This window comes from Aythya marila (genome assembly GCF_965140915.1).
Source record: "Aythya marila genome assembly, chromosome: 1".
Classification (NCBI taxonomy): Eukaryota; Metazoa; Chordata; class Aves; order Anseriformes; family Anatidae; genus Aythya; species Aythya marila.
In genome coordinates, this window is record NC_139042.1 from 120,224,761 (window position 1) to 120,247,470 (window position 22,710).

Below are 22,710 nucleotides of genomic sequence, written 5' to 3' on the forward strand. Positions count from 1 at the left end.
TTCCCCCAGCTCCCACCCACCCGATGAAGGCATTAGTGACAGCACAAGCTACACAGGCTACAGCTAAATGGAGACTAGCTACGAGCTACAGTCGGACAGGGTCATTCTCCCATCAGTGCGCGTTTTGGCAGAAACACAGGACTGCTCATTCTCCATTTCCCTTCCCCTCTGCCAGTTATTTACACACTATCACTGTAAATCTCTTCTGTTGATGCCCGTGACTGGACTGTGCCACCCTCTGGGCAATAAGGCATCGCCTGTGGAGCTCCTGGGGTTCGAGCTAACCATGCTGAGAAAGTGCCTGGTTAATCTGTGGTAAGCCCTCACCACAAAACTCCTGAGGGGAAGACTTAGAGGTTTTGAAGCCTGTGTAAGCCATTCTGATGTGGACACAAAGGGCTAATCAGAGAGGAGTGAATCTATGTGCAAAGGCCTGAGGGCAAGGGACAAAGGAGGAGGACAGAGATGGAACCAGCGGCATACTAGCGACAGATGCTTTCGAGGTACAACAGAGATCCCACTTGCCATGATGTTGGCAGGTGTGGTGGGGAGTGAGCAAATTCTCTTTCCAGAAGAAAACCCCTCAGAAAATCACTTGATGATGGATTAAGGCCAGCTAGGTGTTCCAACATCCCATTACAGTGTGATGTTATCATGTGGACAGGAAAACGTGATGAGGTGTTACCATCCTGGAAGACTTTTCAGGGCAAGTGCCCTGCTGGAAAATCAGGAGAGCTGGAACATTTACCAGGGACAAATCAGCAGAGAGCTGAATCAGCTGGGCTCCACCAGCCTCCTAGGATACAGCCTCATCAAATTCAAGTCCCATGTGTTCAGCTGAATGGGCTTCTTCCGAGTCCCTAGCCTGCCTGAAAACAAGATGTTTTCACAGCAGCTAGCTGATGATAGCAACGCTTAGCATGAGCACAGTGCTCTTCATCTCAAAACACCTTCCTTTTAAAATTAATGCTCAAAGCCCTACAGGGCAGGGAAGTGTTACCAAGGCTTAAGAGAAATGGAAATTGAGGGAGAAGAGGCTGCGATTGTGGTCACTGAGGAAGAGCTTGTTTGAGAGCTGAGGACTGCATCTCAGAATATAAACCCCCAGGGAGAAAAAGGTCAAACAAGAAGCTTTTATGCCTAAGGTTCCTTTGAAAGTGAACAGCAAAGTAAAAGCAAATGTTGAGATAAACCCGTATCTGTGCTGAAGGCCCACATTAAAGAAGCTGGTAGGGGCTTTCAGAAACCAAATGAGGTCCAGAGTATTTAAATTCTGCTTTCCCCCTCTGCAAAATCCTCTTAGCGTGTCCTGGGTCACAGGAGATATCCCAGCGTTTGGCATCGCAAACTCCTGAAGACACAGAAGTGATGTCACACCAGGATGTCCTTCAAGATGATCTCAGGAGAACAGGGAGCAGCAAAAGGAAAAAAATAAGAACTTCAAAGGCAAGGAGGAAAGTGTTTTAAAGGATTGACAAAAGCTTTGCAGGATGGCCTTGGCGGCTTGATTAGGAGGGGCATTTGGTATGGAAATCTGGGCCTTGCTCACTTGCAGTTTTTGCTTTATCATTTACCTTAATGGACTACTAATTCAAAGCCAGCTGTAAACAGGGCTGGCTCTGGAAAGAATTAACAGTGCCTGCTTGTGGAATTTAAGGATATAGAATAAAAATAATCATAAAAAGAAAGAGCCCTGGGTTTTCCATCAGACAAAAATATTTGTCATTGAAAGTTCTGCTTAAAAAAAGAACAAGCAAAATTGGAAAACTCCTCAAAACCTTACATCCCAAACAGCCTCAGCAACTTTAATTTCATATCCAAGCACACGTTTCATTTGCAATACATACGATAATGGTGTTTAATTGGATTTATTTTGCCACACTAGGTTCCCAACGGCCTACTTTACTCCTTTCTTCAGCTCCTTGAATGTTATTTACAAATCACTCTCTGGGATTTAATTTTAATGGTAGCTTGATTTCTTTTTTTTTTTTCCCTCCTTTTTTAGGTACTTTTCTTTAATTGTGTTTGCGGATTTGCCTTTTAAATAGGCAATTGTGACTACATCCTGAGCCTGAATAAGTTGCCAAGAGCAGAGCTTGATTTGAAAACGCAGAGTAGTTGAACGGAGCTGATGTAACACCCAGCATTTATTGTTCTTTTCATGGGAGTACCTGCAGGTGCTTTACTTGGGCAGGTGCCCTTGTGCAAAACAACATGGGTTCATAATAACACTCTACCTCCAAGCTCTACACAGACGTTAACTATTGAGGCCTCAGAGCATCCCATGCGTTGAGTATATCTCCATCATATGGCAGCGAAGCAAAGATACTGAGGAGCCCCAGGCCAAAGTGTTTTAAGTGAGTGAGGGGACTGGCTGCCTTATTGCTGATTTAGCTTCAAACTCCTGGAAACAGCCCGATTTCAGGAAGTGCTGAGTCTCTGTGCTTTTCCACAATATCAAGATTGCATCCAAACACCAAACCTCGTGTGCACATCTGGGCCATGCTGCCTGGACCTAAGGCATGCTTTAGCAGCATGTGGCAAGAACAGGAAAAATACTCAGGCTCTGTTTTCCCTTCATACCCCCTCCCTTTGCAATAAACCAGTCCGTAACACCTCACTGTGGTTTATGTGTTTACCTTGAGCTTTTTTTTTTTTCATGCAGTCTGCCTCAGGTTGGAAACGAGGAGACATTTCTTCTCAGAAAGAGCAGTCAAGCATTGGAACGGGTTGCCCAGGGAGGTGGTGGAATCACCCTCCCTGGGGGTGTTCAAGGAAAGGTTGGACCTGGTGCTTAGGGACATGGTTTAGGGGGTGACATTGGTGGTAGGGGAATGGTTGGACCAGATGATCTTGGAGGGCTTTTCCAACTCTAATGATTTTATGATTTTATGATTCTATGAAATGCAGCACTACAGGACAGACAGATTTGGGGGTATGTGCCAGAGGAATGAGAAAACAATGTGTTTCACTGTGAATAGCTTGCACAGCTAAAGTAAAAAAATCTCCAGGCAGCACTTTCATTTTTAGCTTCTCACTTGTCCCCTCCACCATCTCTGCAACATTTTAGATCTGTTTACGCTTTTGATCCAAACCAGGATATGTGGGGGAAGAAAGCATAGGACTGGAATATACGTAAGGAGTAGGTCCGTAGACAAACTGAGCCCCACTGAAGACTGTCCAGACCTGGATGAGGACACGATGTCATCAATCAAACCTGGGTTAAAGGTTGTTGCTTTTTAGCTGATTGGTTTCCTGAAATGGGAGGGGGGAAGGGAAGGATGAGGAAGGTGAGCAGAAGAGAACAAATGGCATGTAGAAGAGATGGGAAGGCCCTTGTTGTCCTGCACTGTTTTGCCCATCCCTTGCTCTTTGGATTTATCAGGATGATGGAGAATGACCCGGCTAGAGCTACTTTGACATAAAGCATATACTGACCTGGAAAAGGGTTGGGGAGTGTGGGTAAAACTCGTTCTAAGGGGGGAAAAAAAACAATAAGCAACATGCAGGAGAAAAGCCACTTTTCACAGCAAGCAAAAGCAGCAGATACAAACCTGATGGAGTTGTCCATCCCCAAATTAGATGAGCTAGAGTAAGTTTCATACAGAGCATTTTGCTAGCAATACACCTATTATACATCAACATTCCCTGGGACTTGGAGTCAGACAGAAGTCATTTGAAAAACTAAACAAATAATATCCACACAACAAGAGGGATTAAGCACCTGCAGAGAAGCTAATTGGAGTTGATGGGCCACATCTCCCCCCTGGCTTTCAAGACCACTCATCTCATCACACTACAGCTCCTCTTAGCTGCACCTCTGGCTGGAAAGTAGCCTCTGCCAGAAAGGTGAGTTGTGGAGGTCCTCTACAGGTAGTTACTGCCCCCAAAGAACCTTCTCCACAATGGATTTCTTGCCTGAGAGAGGTCCCCTGAGGATCAGAGCATGGGAGATGTTACCCTGGTGAATCCCCAGGGGCACTCTGTTTCTTTTACACCTTTGTCTTCCTACAGGAACAGAGCTTTTGCAGATTCATCAGCCTCTGGTAGCACACAGCACCTGCTGTTTTGGTTATAGGGTTTTTACAACGCATCCTTTTTCTACGCCACAGCAGGCCTCTGGTATACATCGCTGCTGGCTTCACATATTGCTTCTTCCATGCCAGGATCTCAAAAGAACTGCACAGAAACCGATGGAAACTGGGGCTCGGAGACCTCAGTCTGAGGCTAACAGCAGTGGCAATCCCACTTTGCAGATAGCGCAGGTGAGGCACAGCACCAGGAAGCAATTTGCCCAAGGTCACACACTGAACTGTTGGCAGAGACAGGCAGAACCATGAACACAAGCCCACCAGACCTGAGTAATGACCGGGTCTCTCTCCATTAACTGCAGAGCTCACTGAATGCCTCGTGCTGCCTGAGATGTGTTCCTACTCAGGGGCTGTCTGCTGGGCAGACGTTTAGCTGTAGAGATATGTCACTATGCAAAAGCTGATAGGCCTGGGGCAATAAGTTGTCTCCGGGCTTACCTGTGAGGATGGTGCTAAGATCACTGCTGACGGGCATACGGCTTGGCAGGATACACCGACAGCCCGCTGTTATTCTCTGATCACACTCTGGTCCCAGCTATTTGGAGGGCAACGCTCTTTAAAAAGCACTCCTGGTGCAAGGAGCTAGCTTCTGACTATCTGGAGCCCGTGGGGACACAGCAGGTCGATCCAATCTCTGTGACACTGGCAGATCTCCTGCCCTCACAGTGGTAGCGGGGCTGTTTGAATCCACAGCAGGCACGGGGGAGATTGCCTCTTGTGCAGAAAATACACGGTTAGTCTGGATCTCTGTGTTTATGCAGCACCAGGGGACTATTGTTCTGTGAAAGCAGGCTGTTGTGCTGACATGACTTCCTTGTTATTTAGTTTGGTTAAATAACTCAACTCCCCTTTACCTTCTTCCCGCACAGCAGGCTGCAGACTGCACAGCATAAGCAGTTAAAGCAAAGCACTACGGCCTCATTATCACGCTGCTTTCTATTCAAGGACTCTACCTCTGTTCCCCTCGCCTGCTGCGTGCTGTCTTTATTGCTCCACCCTGCCTCATTAGCAGCGTCTCAGGCTTGCCCCATCTGGCTGTCACCCTAACCACTATCTTCCCTCTCCCGAGTCTCCCTGTTATTGACAGCCCCTGGGAAATCACGGCGTTTGCTATAAGAGCCTCAGATTTTACTTGCAGTTGCACTAAACCCTAGCAGCCACCACCATCAGCAGATGCTCAGGTAGAAGGAAGCACCACAGGCAGAGCATCACGAGAAGGGGTGGAACAGGGCGCACACAGCCAGCGCTTGTGCCGGGGCACTAGCAAGAAATGACAATTTAGAGGCAAGTGGCTGGGATTAAAACTGCTGGACTAAAATGGTAGCTATACCTGAAGCATCTCGAGGAGACCGTGGTGGGATCCTGCCTGCTGCTTGCGTCTAATTGGCACTGGCCTTACCAGGTGCTGCCTCACCTCTGCTTTTCCTAACTCACTGGAGGGCGCCGAGGATGCAAGCTGGAGAGGATGCGGCAGGGTTCCTGCTGAGGTGGCAGTCTCCCATAATTGAGACAATTTAGCCAGCAGGACTGCATAAGGATGTGCAGCACTGCCCTGTTGTCTCCTGTTTTATCCTCAGGGATGGGCTGGCTCTGCGGGAGGCAGAAGGCAACTGATTTGGAAGGGCTTTCATTGCTTTTCTCTGCTTTGCTAGATTGCACCAGGTGCTGCGCCTGCTTCTGTGTGCCTGTGGATATGTTTGCTTGCTTATTGTACCCACACATGTAAGCCTATGTATGCATGTATTTGTGTAACAGATGTGATTCTGGCACACACACACACACATATATATATATACACTTAATAGATATATATATACACATATATTTTTATACTGCACGGGTTAGGATATAAATTGTGGCTTTTTTTTTTTTTTCATAGCACTCTGTTGGCTTAGTGGAATGACAAAGAAACAAGTTCCCTCCCTCCTAATTCACTTGGAAAAAAAACCCTCTCCCTTTAGGTGTAGCACTGCTTTTCACCTCTGTCATGCTGTGATGGCAGCCCTGACTTGACCTCCCTGTCAGATAATTTTCATGGAGATCCGCATGCCCCTTTCTGCCCCTTTCACAGCTCGCACGGTGTTTTGTGCTTGGGGGTGACAGACCTTGTTCCTAGGCTCTGCAGAGCTGAACTAACCTACTGGCTCAGCAGTGCTGCAAAGCACTGTTGTGCCTCCCAGCTCCTCCTGTCCATGGATGTGTGATATGTTCCCCCCCGCCTTGCATGGGCTTTGGTGCTTGTTGAACTAATTCAGCTCTGCATAACAAGAGAAAACATTTGGCAGCATGTTGAGGGGTGGGTGGTAAACCTCAGTTACGTTTTTGTGGGTGTAGCGTGTTGTGCTGGCTCAGTGTGTGGTCCACGGAGTCCCAGAGTATAGGAAACACCAAAATCATGCAGCAGAGAGCAGGGTGAGGGGCTGAAGGGATGGCAGCAAGCTATGAGAGGAGCTCTATCATCAAACAGTACCTCTGTGGGTATGCTCCCTGCAAACATATTCCAGATTGCTGTTGGAGACAAGTTCCTGGGTAAGACAGACCTTTGGTCGGACCCAGCATGGCCATTTGGATGTTGCTATAAACTCAGTCTCCAAGAGTGAGGAGAATAAATCTCTCCACCTACAGCAGGCAATCCTGCTGCCGCATCCTTTAGAGAAGATCGCTAGCTATCTAGTCATATAGCTCAAGGGAGGTGCTTTTGTATTTTAATACATCTTCTAGCTATGGAATTGACATCTAAGGCACTTGGTCTCTCCAAGACTTTCTCAACACAGGCTGAGATTTCCTGGAATGGAAGTCACCCATTTTTCTCTGTTGCTAAACTGTTCTTTCACATCATTTCGCTAGCTCCCCTTCTGCCTTCCACCTCAGGCAAAGCTTCCAGTACCTCATTACTAACTCTCTAGTTGTTTCTTCACTACTGGCTGCCATTTTTTTTTCTCTCTGCAATGGGCCACTGAGGAATCATCATTGTGTCTGCCTCCCTAGTGGGATGTTGCCCTACAGTGAGTTTGTTCTCTATTAAAAAAAAAAAAAAAAAAAAGAAATAAAACCTCTGGTTCTGGGGAAGAAAAACACTCAAAACGTTTCTGTGTCTGCTGTACCTTGCCAAACTTGGCACTGCTTTTTTTCTTTTTGTTTCTGCATGAGTGTGTTGTCTGGGAATGTGCATTTCAGCTATTGTGTGATCAGTTCAGTATTTTTTTCAGCCAGGCTTGTAGGTTTTTTGGGCCACTTCTTTATCTTTATGAGGCTTGATTCCCTCCACTCATCGCCTCCCTGGTTTTTTAACCTTAGGAATACCAACTGTAGCCTGTCTGAATTTATTATTTTTCTCTCTCTCTCTCTTTTCCACACTAACTATAAGAACAGAGAAACAATATTAAGCAATTTTCACAATGGCTTTCAGTCTCCATAACACTGAGCACTGAAGAAATGGGATTAACTAAGCAACAAAAATAAAAGTTAGAAACAGTCTGATGAAAATCATCAAATCTTTCTCAGCTCCTGCACCTCCATTCTTCTGGCTCTTGTGAAGTTGCTACTTCACAAGCTCTCAAGTGCTTTGCAGCATAAATAGGACTTGAATTTCTAAGGTAAAAATGATAAACAACATTCAACAACTCGACAGAAGGAAAGTTACCTCCATACACATCAAAAGGAGGCTAAAATAGAATCCTCGGTTTTATTCTCTTGTTGCAAGTCATCTTTCATATTTGCCATGGTTCCTCTTGGTATAGGTATCGGCAACTTTGCAAGATCTCCGTGGATCTCTTACAGGTTCTGCCACTGATTTTATGACCATGGGTAAACTGCTCCTTCACTCTTATTTCTTAGGTTCTTCTTGCAAAATGGTGCTAATAACACTCACCCATTTCTGAATAACTTGCGATGTTAAAATATTCATTGCTAGCAAATCCTTTGAGATCCTTTGAGGTGAAGCTCAATGCAAAATGCTTTTCTAGCAAAACCAACCCCCCATCCAAAATCACGTGTGCATACATACATTATTGAATTTCATCTTATATTTTGTTTCAGTGGTGCTTTTCAGCTCATCTGTATAACAGGAACCAACAGAGAGGGCCAAATTTAGAATTCAGCCACAAATAATTGATTCTAAACTTAGCATTATATTAATATCAGCAAGAACAAATCTGGAGTATTTGAAAACTGTGTTCCAAATTGCTGCCTGAGGATTTTATTTGAATCTCATGACAGTCACAAGACCAGGGTGAAAAGAATTTCAAAGTGGGAATTTGCTTTGTTTCTGTGACCAAATGCTGCAGGAAATCAAAGATATGTTATTTTATGATAAAGCTGATTCTTTACTTAAAAAAAATAATCTGTAGAACACTCCTAAATCTTGCAATAATTCAAATTGCACTTGTAATAAATCCAGAGGTGGTAAACACAGAACACCAATGGTTTTATCCTTTTCCACTACATCTGTTAAAAAACAGACCAAAAACCTTTTATTTTCCCTGGTGCTTCCAGTAATCTGACCACACACAGCAGAAACTAGACTAAACTGCTTCTCATATTTAGACAGCTTTGCATAGTTTATCTTTTTTTTTCCTTTTTTTCTTTTCTTTTTTTTTTTTTTTTTTTTTTTTCCTGTTTAAAAGGTCATGCAGGTCATGGCCTGAGTGTTTTAATTCAGTGTGGAAACATCAGAGGAATATAACCCTATGTCACTTCTTGGTCTTTGGGTGCATTCATGTGAGTGGGTCACTCTGCTGCAGTCTATTTCTGGTGGCAATAATAATGTGCATTGTAAGCTGAGTCCAAGTGCTGTGCCTAGGATCCAGAACTGGATTTTGAATAAACCTCAGTTTATACATGTACATGGGTGGGAGAAAAGGAGCAGGGTCTTTATTTAGGGCAAGTTTTGAACCAGCTGCAAAATTCAGACTCAGCAGGTAATTCTGTTCTGGAGTTTGGTGTAGTCCCAGCTTCCACCCTTTTATGTTTACTGCTGTAAACTCAGTAATTGAAAGGTAGTAGAATGAGATCCCAGGAATTTTGTTCCATATTTCATCTGCTGATTACCTTTTTCCCCATGTTCCCTACAGTATGCCCCCTTAAATCACTCTGTCTTATCCCACTTCTTTCCTTTCCATTTTCCTCCTATTTTCAAACTCATTTCTCTCTCCTTTTTTTTTTTCTTTTTTTTTTTTTTTTTGACTCTCTTGTTCTCCTCAGGCTCAGTGGCTAGTCTCTCCATCTCTCTGAATTACTTGTCATTTCTCAGCTGTCACAGACCCTCCGAGCCCCGGCCTTTCCTCTCCTTATTAAAAGGCCTGTCATTCTAACGGGGTCTTTGGTTCCAGCCTTAAAACAAACACGTTTTTATTACTTTAACAAAACCTGACTTCAGCAAAGAAAGTCGATCAAAGGGCTTGACCGTAAACATTTTAATTTGGCTGTGTTCTTGTTTCACTGTCAGTATGAACACGTATGTGTCTGAAGTAGTCAGTTCCCAGCTGGAGGTCCCGGGGCGCTGGCAAGCAGATCATTCCTGAGTTTTGTGCCCCTGTGTGCTTACTACCAAGCCTGGTCTTTGTGAGAGCAACCTGGACCCCCTTTCACCCTCTCCCATACTTACTGTAAAGGTATAGGCTGGCGTTTGTGACTCCCAGCTTGTTGGCAGCCACGCAGGTGTAGTTCCCGTAGTGCTCCTCAGTGACGTTGGCCACCATCAGCAGAGACTGGCTCCCCGTGCTCTTTATCTCCAGACCGTTGGCGCTGTTTATCCTGGGAAGACAGGAGAAGAGGCGTGCAGTGCAATGGCAGTAGTGTATGGGGAGGAAATCACAGCCCAGGGGGTGGGTGGTAAACCAAAGTTATTTGGACCAGCTGGAGGGTGAGGATGGAGGGAGGCAGAGATGAGATGTAGGAAGGAAGAGGACAAAGGAGGCACTGATGGAAAGCAGGAGGAGGGAATGAAAGGAAGGAGGAACACAGTGGAGAGAAATGCCACTGGTGAAGTAGTGGAGAAGAAAGAAAAGCTGAGGGTAAGGGAGGAAGCATTTTTCTGGCACTGGCTTACACCGGGATATGAATGCACCATGGCCAGCTGAGGGCTAGTCTATAGATGGAGAAAAGGTTTTTAGTGAAACACACCAATTAAGGCATTCTAATGCATGCTTTAACAAAAGCGAGCCACTGATGAGCCTGGACATGTGGGTCAGGTTAAAAACTGCAATAATAAAACCACTTCTAAATGCAAAGTAAATGCTCAGGTATAAGGAATAGACAGATGCCTTTTCTCATTTTCCCCTCACACGCAAACCCAGGTGGCTCAGGTTGCAGATAGGGGGGAGCCTTACACCTCAAGCAGCACCATCCCCACATGAAGGCAGCCAGAGTGGTGTTATTTACCTGGGGACCAACGCTGCCTATTTTATTTTCTGTATCATGGATGAACATTTAATGCACGAACATTTGAAGAAAACACTTTGGATGTCTTAATTGCAAATTGGCCCATTACCGACTTGAAGGGAAGAGCCCCATATTTAGCACCTCTTTCAGCATCCCTGGCACAGAGAAGGATTGCCTCCTCCAGCCCCAAACATGCTGCCTCTGAATAAGCTGATGGAACAATCTTAATGTATAGGGCTTATGGAGAGTAACTTGCTTGAGGAGAAGAACTGGGGATGATAACAGCTCTGAGGATCTCCTGTTGGACTGAAAAGAAGAGAAAGGAAAAGGAGGGCTAATGGTCTTACCTGGTGTCATCCCTGTACCACTCAAAATCAGGCGTGGGCACTGCTGATGCCTCGCACCGGAGTAAGGCTTGTCGTCCCGTGGCCGCTTCATTGCTCTTGGACTCTGTGATGGTGGGAGGGTCTGCAGGGAGGAAACGCTGGGTCACTTCTCACATTTTCAGATGGAAGGAAACAGTGAAACTGCTTCAGGGCTGGCTTCCTTAGGCAAACTATTTGAGCTGGCGGAGGCCTGTAGCTGCTGCATGCTGTGGCACATCCACCTCTTGCTTCCCTGGAGAACACCTGCTCTTTGAACTCCCCCTAATACATTATGCCAGCACCACTCCATATGCATGCTTCTCTTTACTGGCCCTCTGTCATAAATGCATAGGCACGCACAGGCAGAGTTAAGGTTAATGATGGAGTTATGTAATTTATGAATATTTACCTGTGGCTCTCTAGTGCACATGGGCTCATCAGAGGGAAGGAGATGAGAGAAAGATGTTCACAATGGTAAAGGAAGGCAGCAGCAGTGAAAGAAGAAAGTAGGAATTTAACACTAACACAAACATTATTTTCTGTACAACCTGCGTGTCTAACATCAACACTATAATAAGAAAGGAAAGGGCTGAGGGCAGAAAGACATTCACGGCTCAAAACAGAGGAGCTTTAGCAGGAGCTGTGGGTGTGACTTTGAAAGCCAGACCTCTTGCTGAGACACCTCCCTGAGGCGTGCGAGGCCACAAGGCCTGTGTGAGCCCTTTCGGACACCACGCTTTGTCACAGGCTCGAAGGAGGTCGTTCAAGCTAGCTCTGTGTGAAGCCTGTCCTCAGCCCAGCCTGGTATTCCCAGCCCTGCTCATTTCACAGCCTGAGAGCTGTGCCACGGGCAAACAAAACTTGGGAAGCATCGGTGTGCTCTGCTGGAGCAGGGCCCAGGTACTGGGCAGGGTAGGTGCCTCTCAGCACCGTGTTTGAAATGTTAAGTGACAGGCTTTACGAATTAAAAGGCAGAATTATTTCCACCTGGCTGCTGAGAGGGAGGAAGTGCCTTGTCTGCCATCACGGGTGCCTGGATACTCTGAGAGTCTGGGGCTGCAGCTCAGCTCTGCTGAGACTCAGGCTGCCATAAAGCACCTTCCCTCTGCAGGATACAGCTCTGCTGTCTGTATCCACCCTGGAAAGGCCAAGAATAAGAATCAAAATGGATGGTGTCAGTCAAAGGAAAAAAAAAATAATAGTTCTGTCTGGAAAATGTATGGCGAGAAGTTTCTTGTGAACACATTAGCCATCTCAATGTGATCCCTTTCCTGACCTTAATTGGGATTTTATGCAGGGCTTTAGGGATATTGCAGCGCGCCCTCTAACATCATAAATATTAATAAGTGTACATAAATAGGATCCTACATTCAAAGGCTGTGGGTTCACGTAAATATTTTAATTTGGAAAGGAGGAGGGGTAATAAAAGGAGAGCGAAGGTGATTTTTTAAGCATCCTTCTTTGATTTTTTTGTTTGAGCACTAGATCTTCCTGCTGTCTGCAGCAAGAAAAACCTTTTCCACCTCACTAAATCCAGCGCATGTGATGAGTCATGCAATGAACAGCACCTTTCTGTGAGCCTTAAAAACACAGCCGCTCCGTGTTTGGCTGTATGCTGCTGTGGAAGCCAGGAGTGGGTCCCCTTTCACTGGGGTTTGCCCTCTGCTCTTCCCCAGGCCTCAGTTTCCCTGTCTGCAGTGTGCCAGAGCCATTACTCACGGAGCCTGAAGGTGGTAGTGTGAGACCAAAGCAAAGAGACTGTGCTTTCTCCTGCAGTCAGGGCTGACAAGCTGCCTGCTCTGCAGCCTCAGCGAGAGATGAGATGATAAGAGATGGCCAGGAAGCTCCTCACGTTGGGCAGGTCCCATTTTTCAAACCTACTGCAATTTTCATAATTTTTACTGCTGGTGGTGTATTTAAAGAAGCAAGGTAAGGAAAGACGTATGCAAATATCTGGCTTTCATTTCCCAAATTATTTATTTTTTTTCCTGTGCAGGGCCCTCATGAACTCTGAGTTTTTCCCTTTGCTTGGCAATAAAAGATCTCTCCTGAAGGAAATAATAATTTGTGCACATTACAAATTAGGCCGTGTAATAATATTACAATATCATATCATTTTATTTTCATGTGCTGTGACAGTAAAAATGTTTAAAATATTACTCTAGTATAGCTACTATGAGTTGAAACAAAGTCAAAATCAAACACTGACTTTATACAAACAATCTGTTTCAACCATGTTAAAGGCATCATTGAAATTACGTTTCACAGAAATATTTGAAAACATTAACTGGTTCTCATGGAATGCCTCAGGTTTATAAATTTGGCTGGTTTTGAAAGAAAAAGATACTTTAGACTGAAAAAAAAAAAAAAGCTTTAGTTCAGAAAATCTGCTACTATAGTTTCATACTAATAGCAAAATTTGGCCCAAGAAGCAGCCTTTATTAAACTACTGTCACCCAATTTTCTAAGATAATTCAAAAAAAAATAATGATGTGGAATCTGAAGACACTGCAGGGAGCCCAGAAGCAATGCCTATAACCTTGACTTTTAAAGCAAGACAAAAGAGTTGATCTGATGTGATGGCTCAGAAGGAAAGAAAGAAAAGAAGAGCAAGAATGGTATAAAGAGGTGCTAAAACCACATGGAGTGGCAAACGAGGCTGAGATGAGCTGAGACACTTGTTGCTGTCAGCTCTCTGCCCTAACCTACTCCCAGGGAGTGCATACCCATGAATCAAGGGCACGTATACGCACCCTGAAACATGCCTGTAACCATCTCCAATTTCAGTTTAAGTTAATAGTCTGCGTAAATTGAAGCAGGTCTAGAGAGGCTGCACGTCCCATTTATCCATCCCTGCTGCGGAGGTATTAACCTCCAAGCAGGGGAACTGCGCAGGCAGGTGGGGATATTCCTCTTAAATCACTCCAGTGCCAAACATGAGCCATAAAAACAGGGAGGTGGATGTACACACACGTAGGATTGTGCTACTAAAGGCAGGCTGAAATATCTTGTGTGTGCAGGCATGGCCGATGTGGTCCACTCGCTACAGCAACACCCAGCGAGGATTCATGGAGGTGTGGGGTGTGGATGCCAGCCACACAGCCAGCCATGTGGCTACGCCTTTGGCTGAACCCTTCTCTGTGCTGCATCGGTGCATGGAGGGCTTTGTGCAAATGACCTGAAGCCTGCTTAAAAGTCACGTTTCTGGCCCCTCTCATTGACTTGTGCCTCTCCCACATGTGCCCCCAAGCCCCTGGGGCGTGATGCCCGTGTAAGCGCTGCTGAGCCGACTGGGTGCAGGCAGGCGCGTTCGCTCTGAGCCGGCTGAACCTTATCTATCCTTGCTGCCTTGCTGAAGCTTCTCTTCACGCTACTGTTCTCCCGAATATCAATGAGTAAAAACAAGGCATCGCCAGCCATGCTGAGGGGAGAGAGAGGGGCAGTGCACTGCTTCTTGCTCTCTTTCTCCCTTTTCCCCTCACTCTTCTGATGTATTTCCAAGCTTAAAGCACAAACTATACCCTTTGGTAAGTGCCCCACATTTCAGATTCTGTAATTTAGACCTGGAGAGGCTTCTCTGTTTATCCTAACACCACCCGTGGCCATGAGGAAAGCTCTCCCCATGGACCTGTTCCCCTTGTAAGGTACTCACAGTTCACAGTGACCCGGACTTGCTTGACATCTGCTGAAGCAACCTCGTTGGCAGCTTTGCACTCGTACTTGCCCGACTGCTCTCGCGTGATCCCCAGGATCTCCAGATACTCTTCCTCACCTTCAAACTCTCTGCCTGCAGAAGAGAAAAATACAGATGGTGGCTCTGCCTGGCATACAGATCGGGGAAGTCTTCTGCTGAATTCCTATGGAGGAACAATCACCACAGCGATTCTGCAAATAAACAACAGCTATTGAGGGAGCTATTTTGAGGTTATTTCAGAAGCTGTATCAGCAAGATATTTGCATTTTATTTAGTTATTGAAAGCTTGGTTTGGAAAACTGGGGAAGGAAACATCCAAGTGGTAGCAAAGTGCTGCACATCCTGTAGGCTGTCCAGACCGAAAAGCAAAATCTTCACCATTTCAGACTGAAGTTTGGTGGTGTGACCGCGAGAAGTCAGTCAGCCTGTGGCCGACGTGCTGGGTCAGGGGTGGCTGGCTCTCAGACGAGCTGCTGTATTGTCAGCAGCCCTTTGGGCACCGCGAAGCTGTGAAAAATGTCTTTCTGTCTCTCGGAGCAACCGCCACCCCGAAGTGTCATCGATCAGCTCACGCTACAGTTAAACACATCCAAACGGAGAGAAACAAAGTGCAATTTGATCTGCGAAGACCGATAATCATTACGAATCCTCCCCCTACTGTCCACGCGAGAGGACGCACTGAGGCCGTGCTGCCTCGCTGCGGCAGGTTTGAAAGCAGCCACTTGAGCATCAGCTGGGGCAGGAACCAGGGGAGGGCTGTGGCCGTGCTTTTAATTCACTGCCTGACCCTGGGTGAGGCACTCATTGCTTTCTCCCCCCGTAAACTGCAGCTAATCGCCCCTCTCTGCCATCACCTCCCGGTCAGGGAAGGGCGCTGAGGTTAACGCATGCAAAGCACATTGGAGTCGCTGGATGAAAGGTGCCAGGGAAGCATGAAATATTAGGATTGGTCTATCTATGCTATTCCTTCAGAAAGCAAAGTAGAAAAGGGCTCCTCCTGGAAAGACTATGAACTACCGTGGCAGCACTGTGATGGGAGACCCCCCACTCCTTGTGGGGGGCTGCAGCGTGCAAAGCCCCCAGCCCCAGCTGCGTGCCTGGGTTTGTGTAGAGAAAGCATCCCCCAAGCCTTCAAGGGTAAGAGCCAGATTTTTTTTTTTTTTTTTTAAAAAAAAAAAAGGCGGCCAGCACACAAGGGCTCCCTTTCAGGCTCCTAAGAGAGCGGCCAGATTTTCCAGCGAAGCTCTGCCCGGAAGACGATTTCCGCTCAAAGGGTGCCGAGCACTGCTGAAATCCTGCCCACTTCACAGCAGCACTTGCTTGAGGGAGTCCAACCAGGGCCTGGATGACAGGGCTGTCATCCTGGGCTGTGCAGCACTGAGTGAAAGCAGCAGCTAAGCCCCCTCTCCTATCGAGCCCCCAGAAATGAACCCCACCAGGCAGGCACGCGTCCACTGCAGTGTAATAGCCAGGTCAGGCTGGCTGCACTCACCAGCTGCATGCATTTGCCTTCTGCATCAGAGATAGGGACTTCAGCAACTTCACAATCTGCTCAGAACTGTCCTTCACACAATTATTTTTGCCTTTTTTTTTTTTTTTTCCCAGGCAATTTTCGGAACCATTCTAGGGGAAAACCTTCCCCCGTCACGGAGACTCAGCATGTGTACCTATTAAACTCATGCAAAGACAAGCTTTCCCCTTTCTTTCAGCAGGACTAACCAGCAATCCCTTTTCCAACTCCTACCAGCTGTTCAGGTGAGTGGAAATCTCATTGCTACGTCTAAAATTTACAACAGCTTTGATGCAGGCTTTCCCACCCCTTAAGAGGCTGCTGAAAGGCCTTGCTCTATGGCACCTGTGTATTTTACAAGGTAATCCACTGGCAAAGCTGGGACGCTGCTCTCAACCCTCTGCCGTGCCCTGGGGCTGATGCTATGGAGAGCCAGGGGAGAGCTCGTGGAGAAAAAGAAGGGCAGGGTTTTCACAGGTGCTTTTTATTGGGGTAACTCCTTGATATACTTGGGAATCTTACCTCCTGTAGGAGCAGTGTTAGGTCAGACCTTGTACAGTCATGATAAACCCCTTCCCTAATCTCAGCATGACACAAGGGCCCTCTCAAGGAGATGGTCTTGCCCTGCCCTCCAGCAAAAGAGACTCTGCAGCTTCTCCAGACCGTCTGTTCCCCCGCTTCACCACCCTTACCGCTGGAGCCATTTTCCCTGCAGTCTGACCTGAGTCTCCTTTGCTGCAATTTAAGGCTTTCTTTTTTTTTTTTTTTTTTTTTGTTTCCTTAGCCACTATAGACAAAAAGAACAAATCATTCCCTCCTTCTCTGCAATAGCCTTTTATCAACTTTAAATCACTTATGTTCCTTCCTTAGTTGTTGCCGTGTTTTTTTTTTCCTTTTTTTTTTTTTCTTTTGGCTGAATGGTGTCAGGTCTTTCAAGCTCTCTTTGTAGGTGAGGTTTTGTAGACCCTTGATCCTTCTTGCTCTTTCCTTTTAGACCTCTCTGACAAGTTCACGTTTTCCTGGAAGTGCAACACCCCGAACTGAACACGGCACTTCAGATGAGGAACTACCACAGCTGAAGGATTGCATCACTTCTGCGCCGGGCTGCTCTCTGTACAGCCAACACAGAGTTTGTGTTTTCACCCTAGCGTAATTCATTTTTGAGTGAGATCTCCTTTAATCCCCAGATCGTCTTCCAACGTACTGTTACCTGCTAATAACTCTCTTTGAAAATGCCACCCCCAATTTGAGCCAGCGGTCAACACTCGCCTCCTTTTACAGCAGCCCGCCCAGTTGGTAGGTCAGCCAGTTGACTGGAAAGTTAATCGGACACTGAGGAAAGGCTCACAGAGAAAAGGTTAAAACATAATTTGCCTCCACTTTGCAAATCATTTGCTCTGCAGTTCTGCCTTGTTTATACACAGGGCTCATTCCAAGTGGGACTTGCTTCTCCTGCAATTTGCCCTTGTCACAAGACTGTCACAGTAATGAAAAGAGGGTTGAGGGTGACTTACCAGCTCTAATGGAGTGGCACCCTCATTAGGGGTGCTGTTAAGTCTGTCTGTCAGAGCACTGCATCAGTGGGGCTCCAGAAAGTATCCTAAAAGGTACACGCTTTCCTAAGGGAAGATATTTTTCGGCTCTTCCCTGATAAACACGCATCCACTTAAAGGTCTAAACCATGTCCCATGTCCAGCAGAAGGGCTTTCAGCAGCCACACACCCTTCCCAACAGATGATGAGCTGCTGCTTCGCCCTCTGTAGTTCTTTGGATGAGCATCCTTTGGATGAAAGGGAAGGCATCTGTTTTAAAGGGAAACCAAAGATATCAATAGGCCCATTCAGCTCCTCATCGCCCTGCCCCAGGGCTCAGATATGAGCATAACGCTTCAGGGGAAGCCTCTGTGACAGCCCGTCGGTCTCCAGATGAAATAGTGGTGGCTCTGTTCTTGCCCCCGCACCAGAGATCTGTTTCAGCCCTGGCATCACCATTTTCCTACAAAATCCAGACTTGGCTCATTTGCAAGTTGGACCCCTTTGCTTGCAGCCCTGTCCCCCCCGCCACAAGAGCACATTAAGCATTCCCAACAAAGAGCATTTATATAAGATTGAGGTGTCATAGTACACATCAGAGGGAGAGAAAAGATATATCACGGCGTGTTAGAAAAATGTCAGGTTGTGATATCTTGCACAGAGCTGCGGAGATGTTTTCACTAATTCACCTTGGCAGCCAGATTAGGTGAGTCGTATTAACTCTAACCTCCAAGGCAAAGCAGGGCAGGGGGGAAAGAAACAAAGCTCCAGACGCGGAGTAAATTTACAAACGTTTCCGTGCAGGAGCCAGCTTTGGCAGGAAGCTGATGGTTGTCGCCGCGCAGTTTATCAAAGCGGGGAGGGAGAGGGTTGGGACAATGCTCTCTGGTAGAGATAACAATGAACATACTCTGTTAGGTGAAGAGAGGGACTGCTAGCTGCTGGCAAGCGAGCTGCTTGGTTCCAAATAACATTCAGATATTTGCCTAGGGTGTGTTAGCCAGGGGGCAGAATCCTGACCCTGCTGCCCAAACCATCCACGGGCTGTCCTCTGACTGCTCTGTGTGGTTTGGTGCCACCCCATCCCAGTGAGGGGCTGTCCCAGAGTCCCTGCAGGAGAAGGCTCCCCGTGCAGGTGCTGCTCTTTTCCTCCCAGAGCACCCATCCCTCCCTGTGCTTCCAGACAGCTCACTGCGGAGGTGGCTGCCACGTGCCCATCGTCCCCTCCCGTTTGTGCCTCCAACGCTGGGCTCCTTCTCGTGCAGAAATTTCTGTAGTGCCTTTTTGTTTTAATACAGTTGTGCTCTTACACTGAAGCTCAAGCCCACTGAAGCTATCTGCCTGCATTTGGTATGTGGAAGAAAAGATCAGACACCCTGCTTCTGCATTTGTTTCTTCTTCCAAGGCTCTTTGTAGTTGTGAAAAGGGGAGAGCAGAAGGGGCTACGTGTCCTTGTTGGGCCCTCCTCTGCCTAAAACAAGAAGCAAGGGGATAACAAAAGATTGCAAATCAATAAATGCCATTTGAAGTTTTTTTTTGTGTGTAGCAAATTCCAATACTGAGTAGAAGTTTTTGTTCTCTCTGCTCTGTCCATTTATTGTTTAAGGTCTTTGCCCTCCCAACTTCCCTCCTTCCCTCTGCACCACACACTCCCTACGAAAAGGCTTCTGAAAGACAAAAAATAGCCATGGGAGCCTTAGACATCATTTTCTTGTTTTACATCTAGCTGAGATTTTTTTTTTTTTAATTCAAAACTTTGAAGTTTTCATTTATCAGCCTCCATCTCCTCGCCCATCACAGATTCCAATGAGCTTGGCAATTTTTCTGTCCCTCAGTTGAAGAAGCTTGTTTATAGCAAAGAGATCAGTGGAGAGCAGCAGATGGTGGATGAGCAAAGGGAGTGCTAGTGCTACAACGCTACAGCGAGGAGGGAAGGTAGAAAAATGAGCACAGTGTGGGATACAGAGACAAATAGATGGAGAAAATGAAAGATAATAGAGAGGGACCGAAGAGAAGGACAGAGGCTGGGGGAGAGAAATGGAAACAAAGTGAGACTCTTCACGGGCTGAGAAAAAGAGAAAATGGTGGTCAGCTATCGACACAGAAATGTGCTGAGCTGAAGAGTGAGAGCAGAAGGTGGAGGAGAGACGGTGGCAAATAGGGAGATGTGCAGGATGGAGAGAGGCACTGGCCTCCCTCGTGCAACGGGAGCCGTGAAATAACCGCTGCCAGAGGGACGCAGGCAGGGGGGTCAGATGTAGCAAAGCAATAATCACTCTGTTTAGGCAGCAAGGCACAACAGGGTATTTATTGTGTAAGCTGGCCTCATGCCTCCCATGCCCTTAGGTCTGTAGCTATTGCACATAAACCAAAAAACGAGTGCAGTGCCAGCGAGGGCTCTGGCCCGGCTCCGGCTCCATGAATGCGAATGAGTCAGATCAGGAGGAAACACCCTGGCATGGTTTTCCCTGGCGTTCGTGGGACCTTACTCAGCAGTGATCCCATTTTCTCCTTACGTGCAGAGCTGACTGCCTTCCCTCTCCAGGCACGGGCTGTGCCCCAGGAGCTCAGAAATCCTGCAAGCCTCGTGGGGACGTTCCCCCAAACCCTGCAAATCTAGCATGAGAGTAAAACTCCTCCGGGTGAAAGCAGCCTCTGTCTCCAAATTCCCACTCCCTCTTGTCTAAAGACAAGATAACTTTATGACTTCATGTCAAAGATAATGATACATGTTTTTAATATCCATCTCTCTTTTTTTTTTTTTTTTTTTTCTTTTCAAAATTACTTACCGAATTGGACCCAAATTTGCTAACGCTCTTTTAAATGAACACAAAACAGCATTTTTTTGATGGCTGAATTGCTCTTGCACAAAACTTGGCTGTGATGCCAATGTGCAAAGTAAATTATCAGCCACGAGGTAAATTAAGTCATCTAATGTCACAGCTACAATATTATGCTCCCTAAATGTTGCACGCTGACATGTGAGTTATGTAATGGCGGTGCTACCAAACATCACGACCTAACTCCACTGCCAAGAAAATGACACACAAACACGAACAAAACAATAGCTGCACTGCTTCTGCATCCCCAAATTCCTGCCTGCTGCTTTCTGAAGGTTACTTTACAACAACATGGGGTAGACATCATCATCAGCTAGAGGAATCACTGAGATCCTCTGTCACCTGGTTTACTCTCAGTTAGCCTCATGTGCTCCTTTTCCTGTGAGTTCTCCCATCCTGGAGAAAGCACTCATGCTGTCATCATCATGTATCTTGAAAACCAGTTCTTCCCAAGGCCAAAGAACAGATCTGTCCTGCCAGCAGAGAGCTGGGATGGACTGCAATGTCCCGAGTTTAATTCCACAAATCCTTATGTCAGTCCCAGACCTTGGGGAAAGCTCGTGTGATGATGCGCAGTGGTACTGGCTGTGCCAGTCGGCCAGCGTAAGAACTATAGGGGTGGTCTGTGCTTGGTGGCATCTTTAAATGTCCTTGTTCTGCTCCTTACAAGAGTCGTGTGTCTCCCACAGAGCAAGACATGCTCAATGCACCATTGTGCAAGAATCAATTGGAGCGCTTTCGGAGGCACCCGTGGAAACGTTCCCATGTTTGTAATTATAATGGGTTTGTTCCCTTGGGTCGTATCCATTCACACTTCTTGGGATGAGCGGGTAAGAACGAACCCAGAACTTCAACCTAACGCAAAAATTATAAATATATATATATACACATAAAACAGCACAAAGATTCAATTTAGCCCGCAGAATTCCATCCTTTTATGTCTCAAACTCTGAAAAAGGCCTGACAAATGACAGACTGCCCCAAATTTACTTGAAATAGGAAGCAGCATTACCTTAGAAGCTGACATGTTACCATGGCTCTTTCTCTGCAAGCCAGAGACAAACATTTCATGGCCGGATCACGCAGCCCTTGAATCCTGCGAGATGGCAATTCCCGTAACTCATCCCTGTTTCCAGTGATGCTACTCTGAGCACTGAGTTCACAACTAAACCCTAAAGACCAGGGATTTCCGTATCAGCTTGGATCTCGCCACTGATCTTTTACACAGCTCTAGTTTTCAACTGAGGAAATGGGGTCAAAGAGTTAAGCCACCCCTCAGCAAGATTTACCCTTTCAAAAACATGTCAGTGTGTTGTGATGGCTGGCGCCAATATTTGTATAGGTGGATTAGCTCCTTGAAAAATCGTTTTGTTTGCTTTCCTGTTGACCACTCTCCCTGCTGCAATGTTTCTCAATTAGATCCAGCACAGAGACTGCCTGACACTGCCAGGTATCGAGGCGAGGCTCACGGATGTCTTGGGCAGAGTGGGGTGGGCTGGGAGGAAAACTGTCTGGGCTCACATGCTGCAGGGACTTCTGATCAGCTGGGCTGGCTCCCGTGATGCTGTCAGCTGAGGGATCTGCTGTTGATTCATAGTGATACTGGCCCAGACAAATGACTGCTTCAGTGCAGGATATGTAATTCCTACGCTGTTAGACACTCCCTTGCCTTCCAAAGAATAAGGAGGCTCTCTCTCAAACTTGCAGGGCACTGACTGCGAAGGAGGAAAGCAGCATTTGCCCAGTGACTGATCTTGCAGCTTGTAGAATCGGACAGGGAGGCAAGCAGTGAGCAAACACAGACCCTGCTTTTCAGCTCTTTCAGCTCCCGGACACAGCTCTCGCAGTTGGCAGGGCAGCTGCTGGGCATCAGCACTACTGCGAGTCACGGCTTCCTTCGGGAAAATGGGGAAAGGAGGGTGTTCATCAGAAAAGGAGAAAGCAGAAGATGACGAACAGAAGAACTAGTTTCAAACCAACTCATTTCTGACTTCTTCCATGTCACCATGTAAGTCTATGATGGGGTCAGAGGATAAACCAAAGAGATATTTCATTGCCTTTGTCTCAATTTCCTGATGCTTACAGGAAACTTCAAAGCTTTATTCACTGCTGGCATGTGAACATCATGGCAAACCATGCTGATAAAGAAGTGTCTCACCGGGTTTCACCTCTCTGCATCCATTATGGACAGGAATCCACTTCCCTCTCCCTTCCCCTGTCCCCGAACACATTTCTCTCCTCAGGGAGCCCAGCCCCTTGCTCTGCCACGAGCCCCTAGCAGGGAGTGCAGCCTACAG

General features: G+C 46.6%; 1 protein-coding gene across 1 annotated transcript in view; it reads right to left on the reverse strand.

Annotated features, from left to right (window-relative positions):
• LSAMP (limbic system associated membrane protein) overlaps positions 1–22,710 on the reverse strand; it is a 265,073-nt gene that overhangs the window by 15,152 nt on the left and 227,211 nt on the right. The window contains exons 4-7 of the mRNA XM_082771003.1: positions 14,490–14,624; positions 10,820–10,940; positions 9,697–9,845; positions 3,439–3,474 (exon numbers count right to left, since the gene is read on the reverse strand). Coding sequence (XP_082627129.1) covers positions 3,439–3,474; positions 9,697–9,845; positions 10,820–10,940; positions 14,490–14,624 — 441 coding nt within the window. The remainder of the gene's footprint in view (positions 1–3,438; positions 3,475–9,696; positions 9,846–10,819; positions 10,941–14,489; positions 14,625–22,710) is intronic.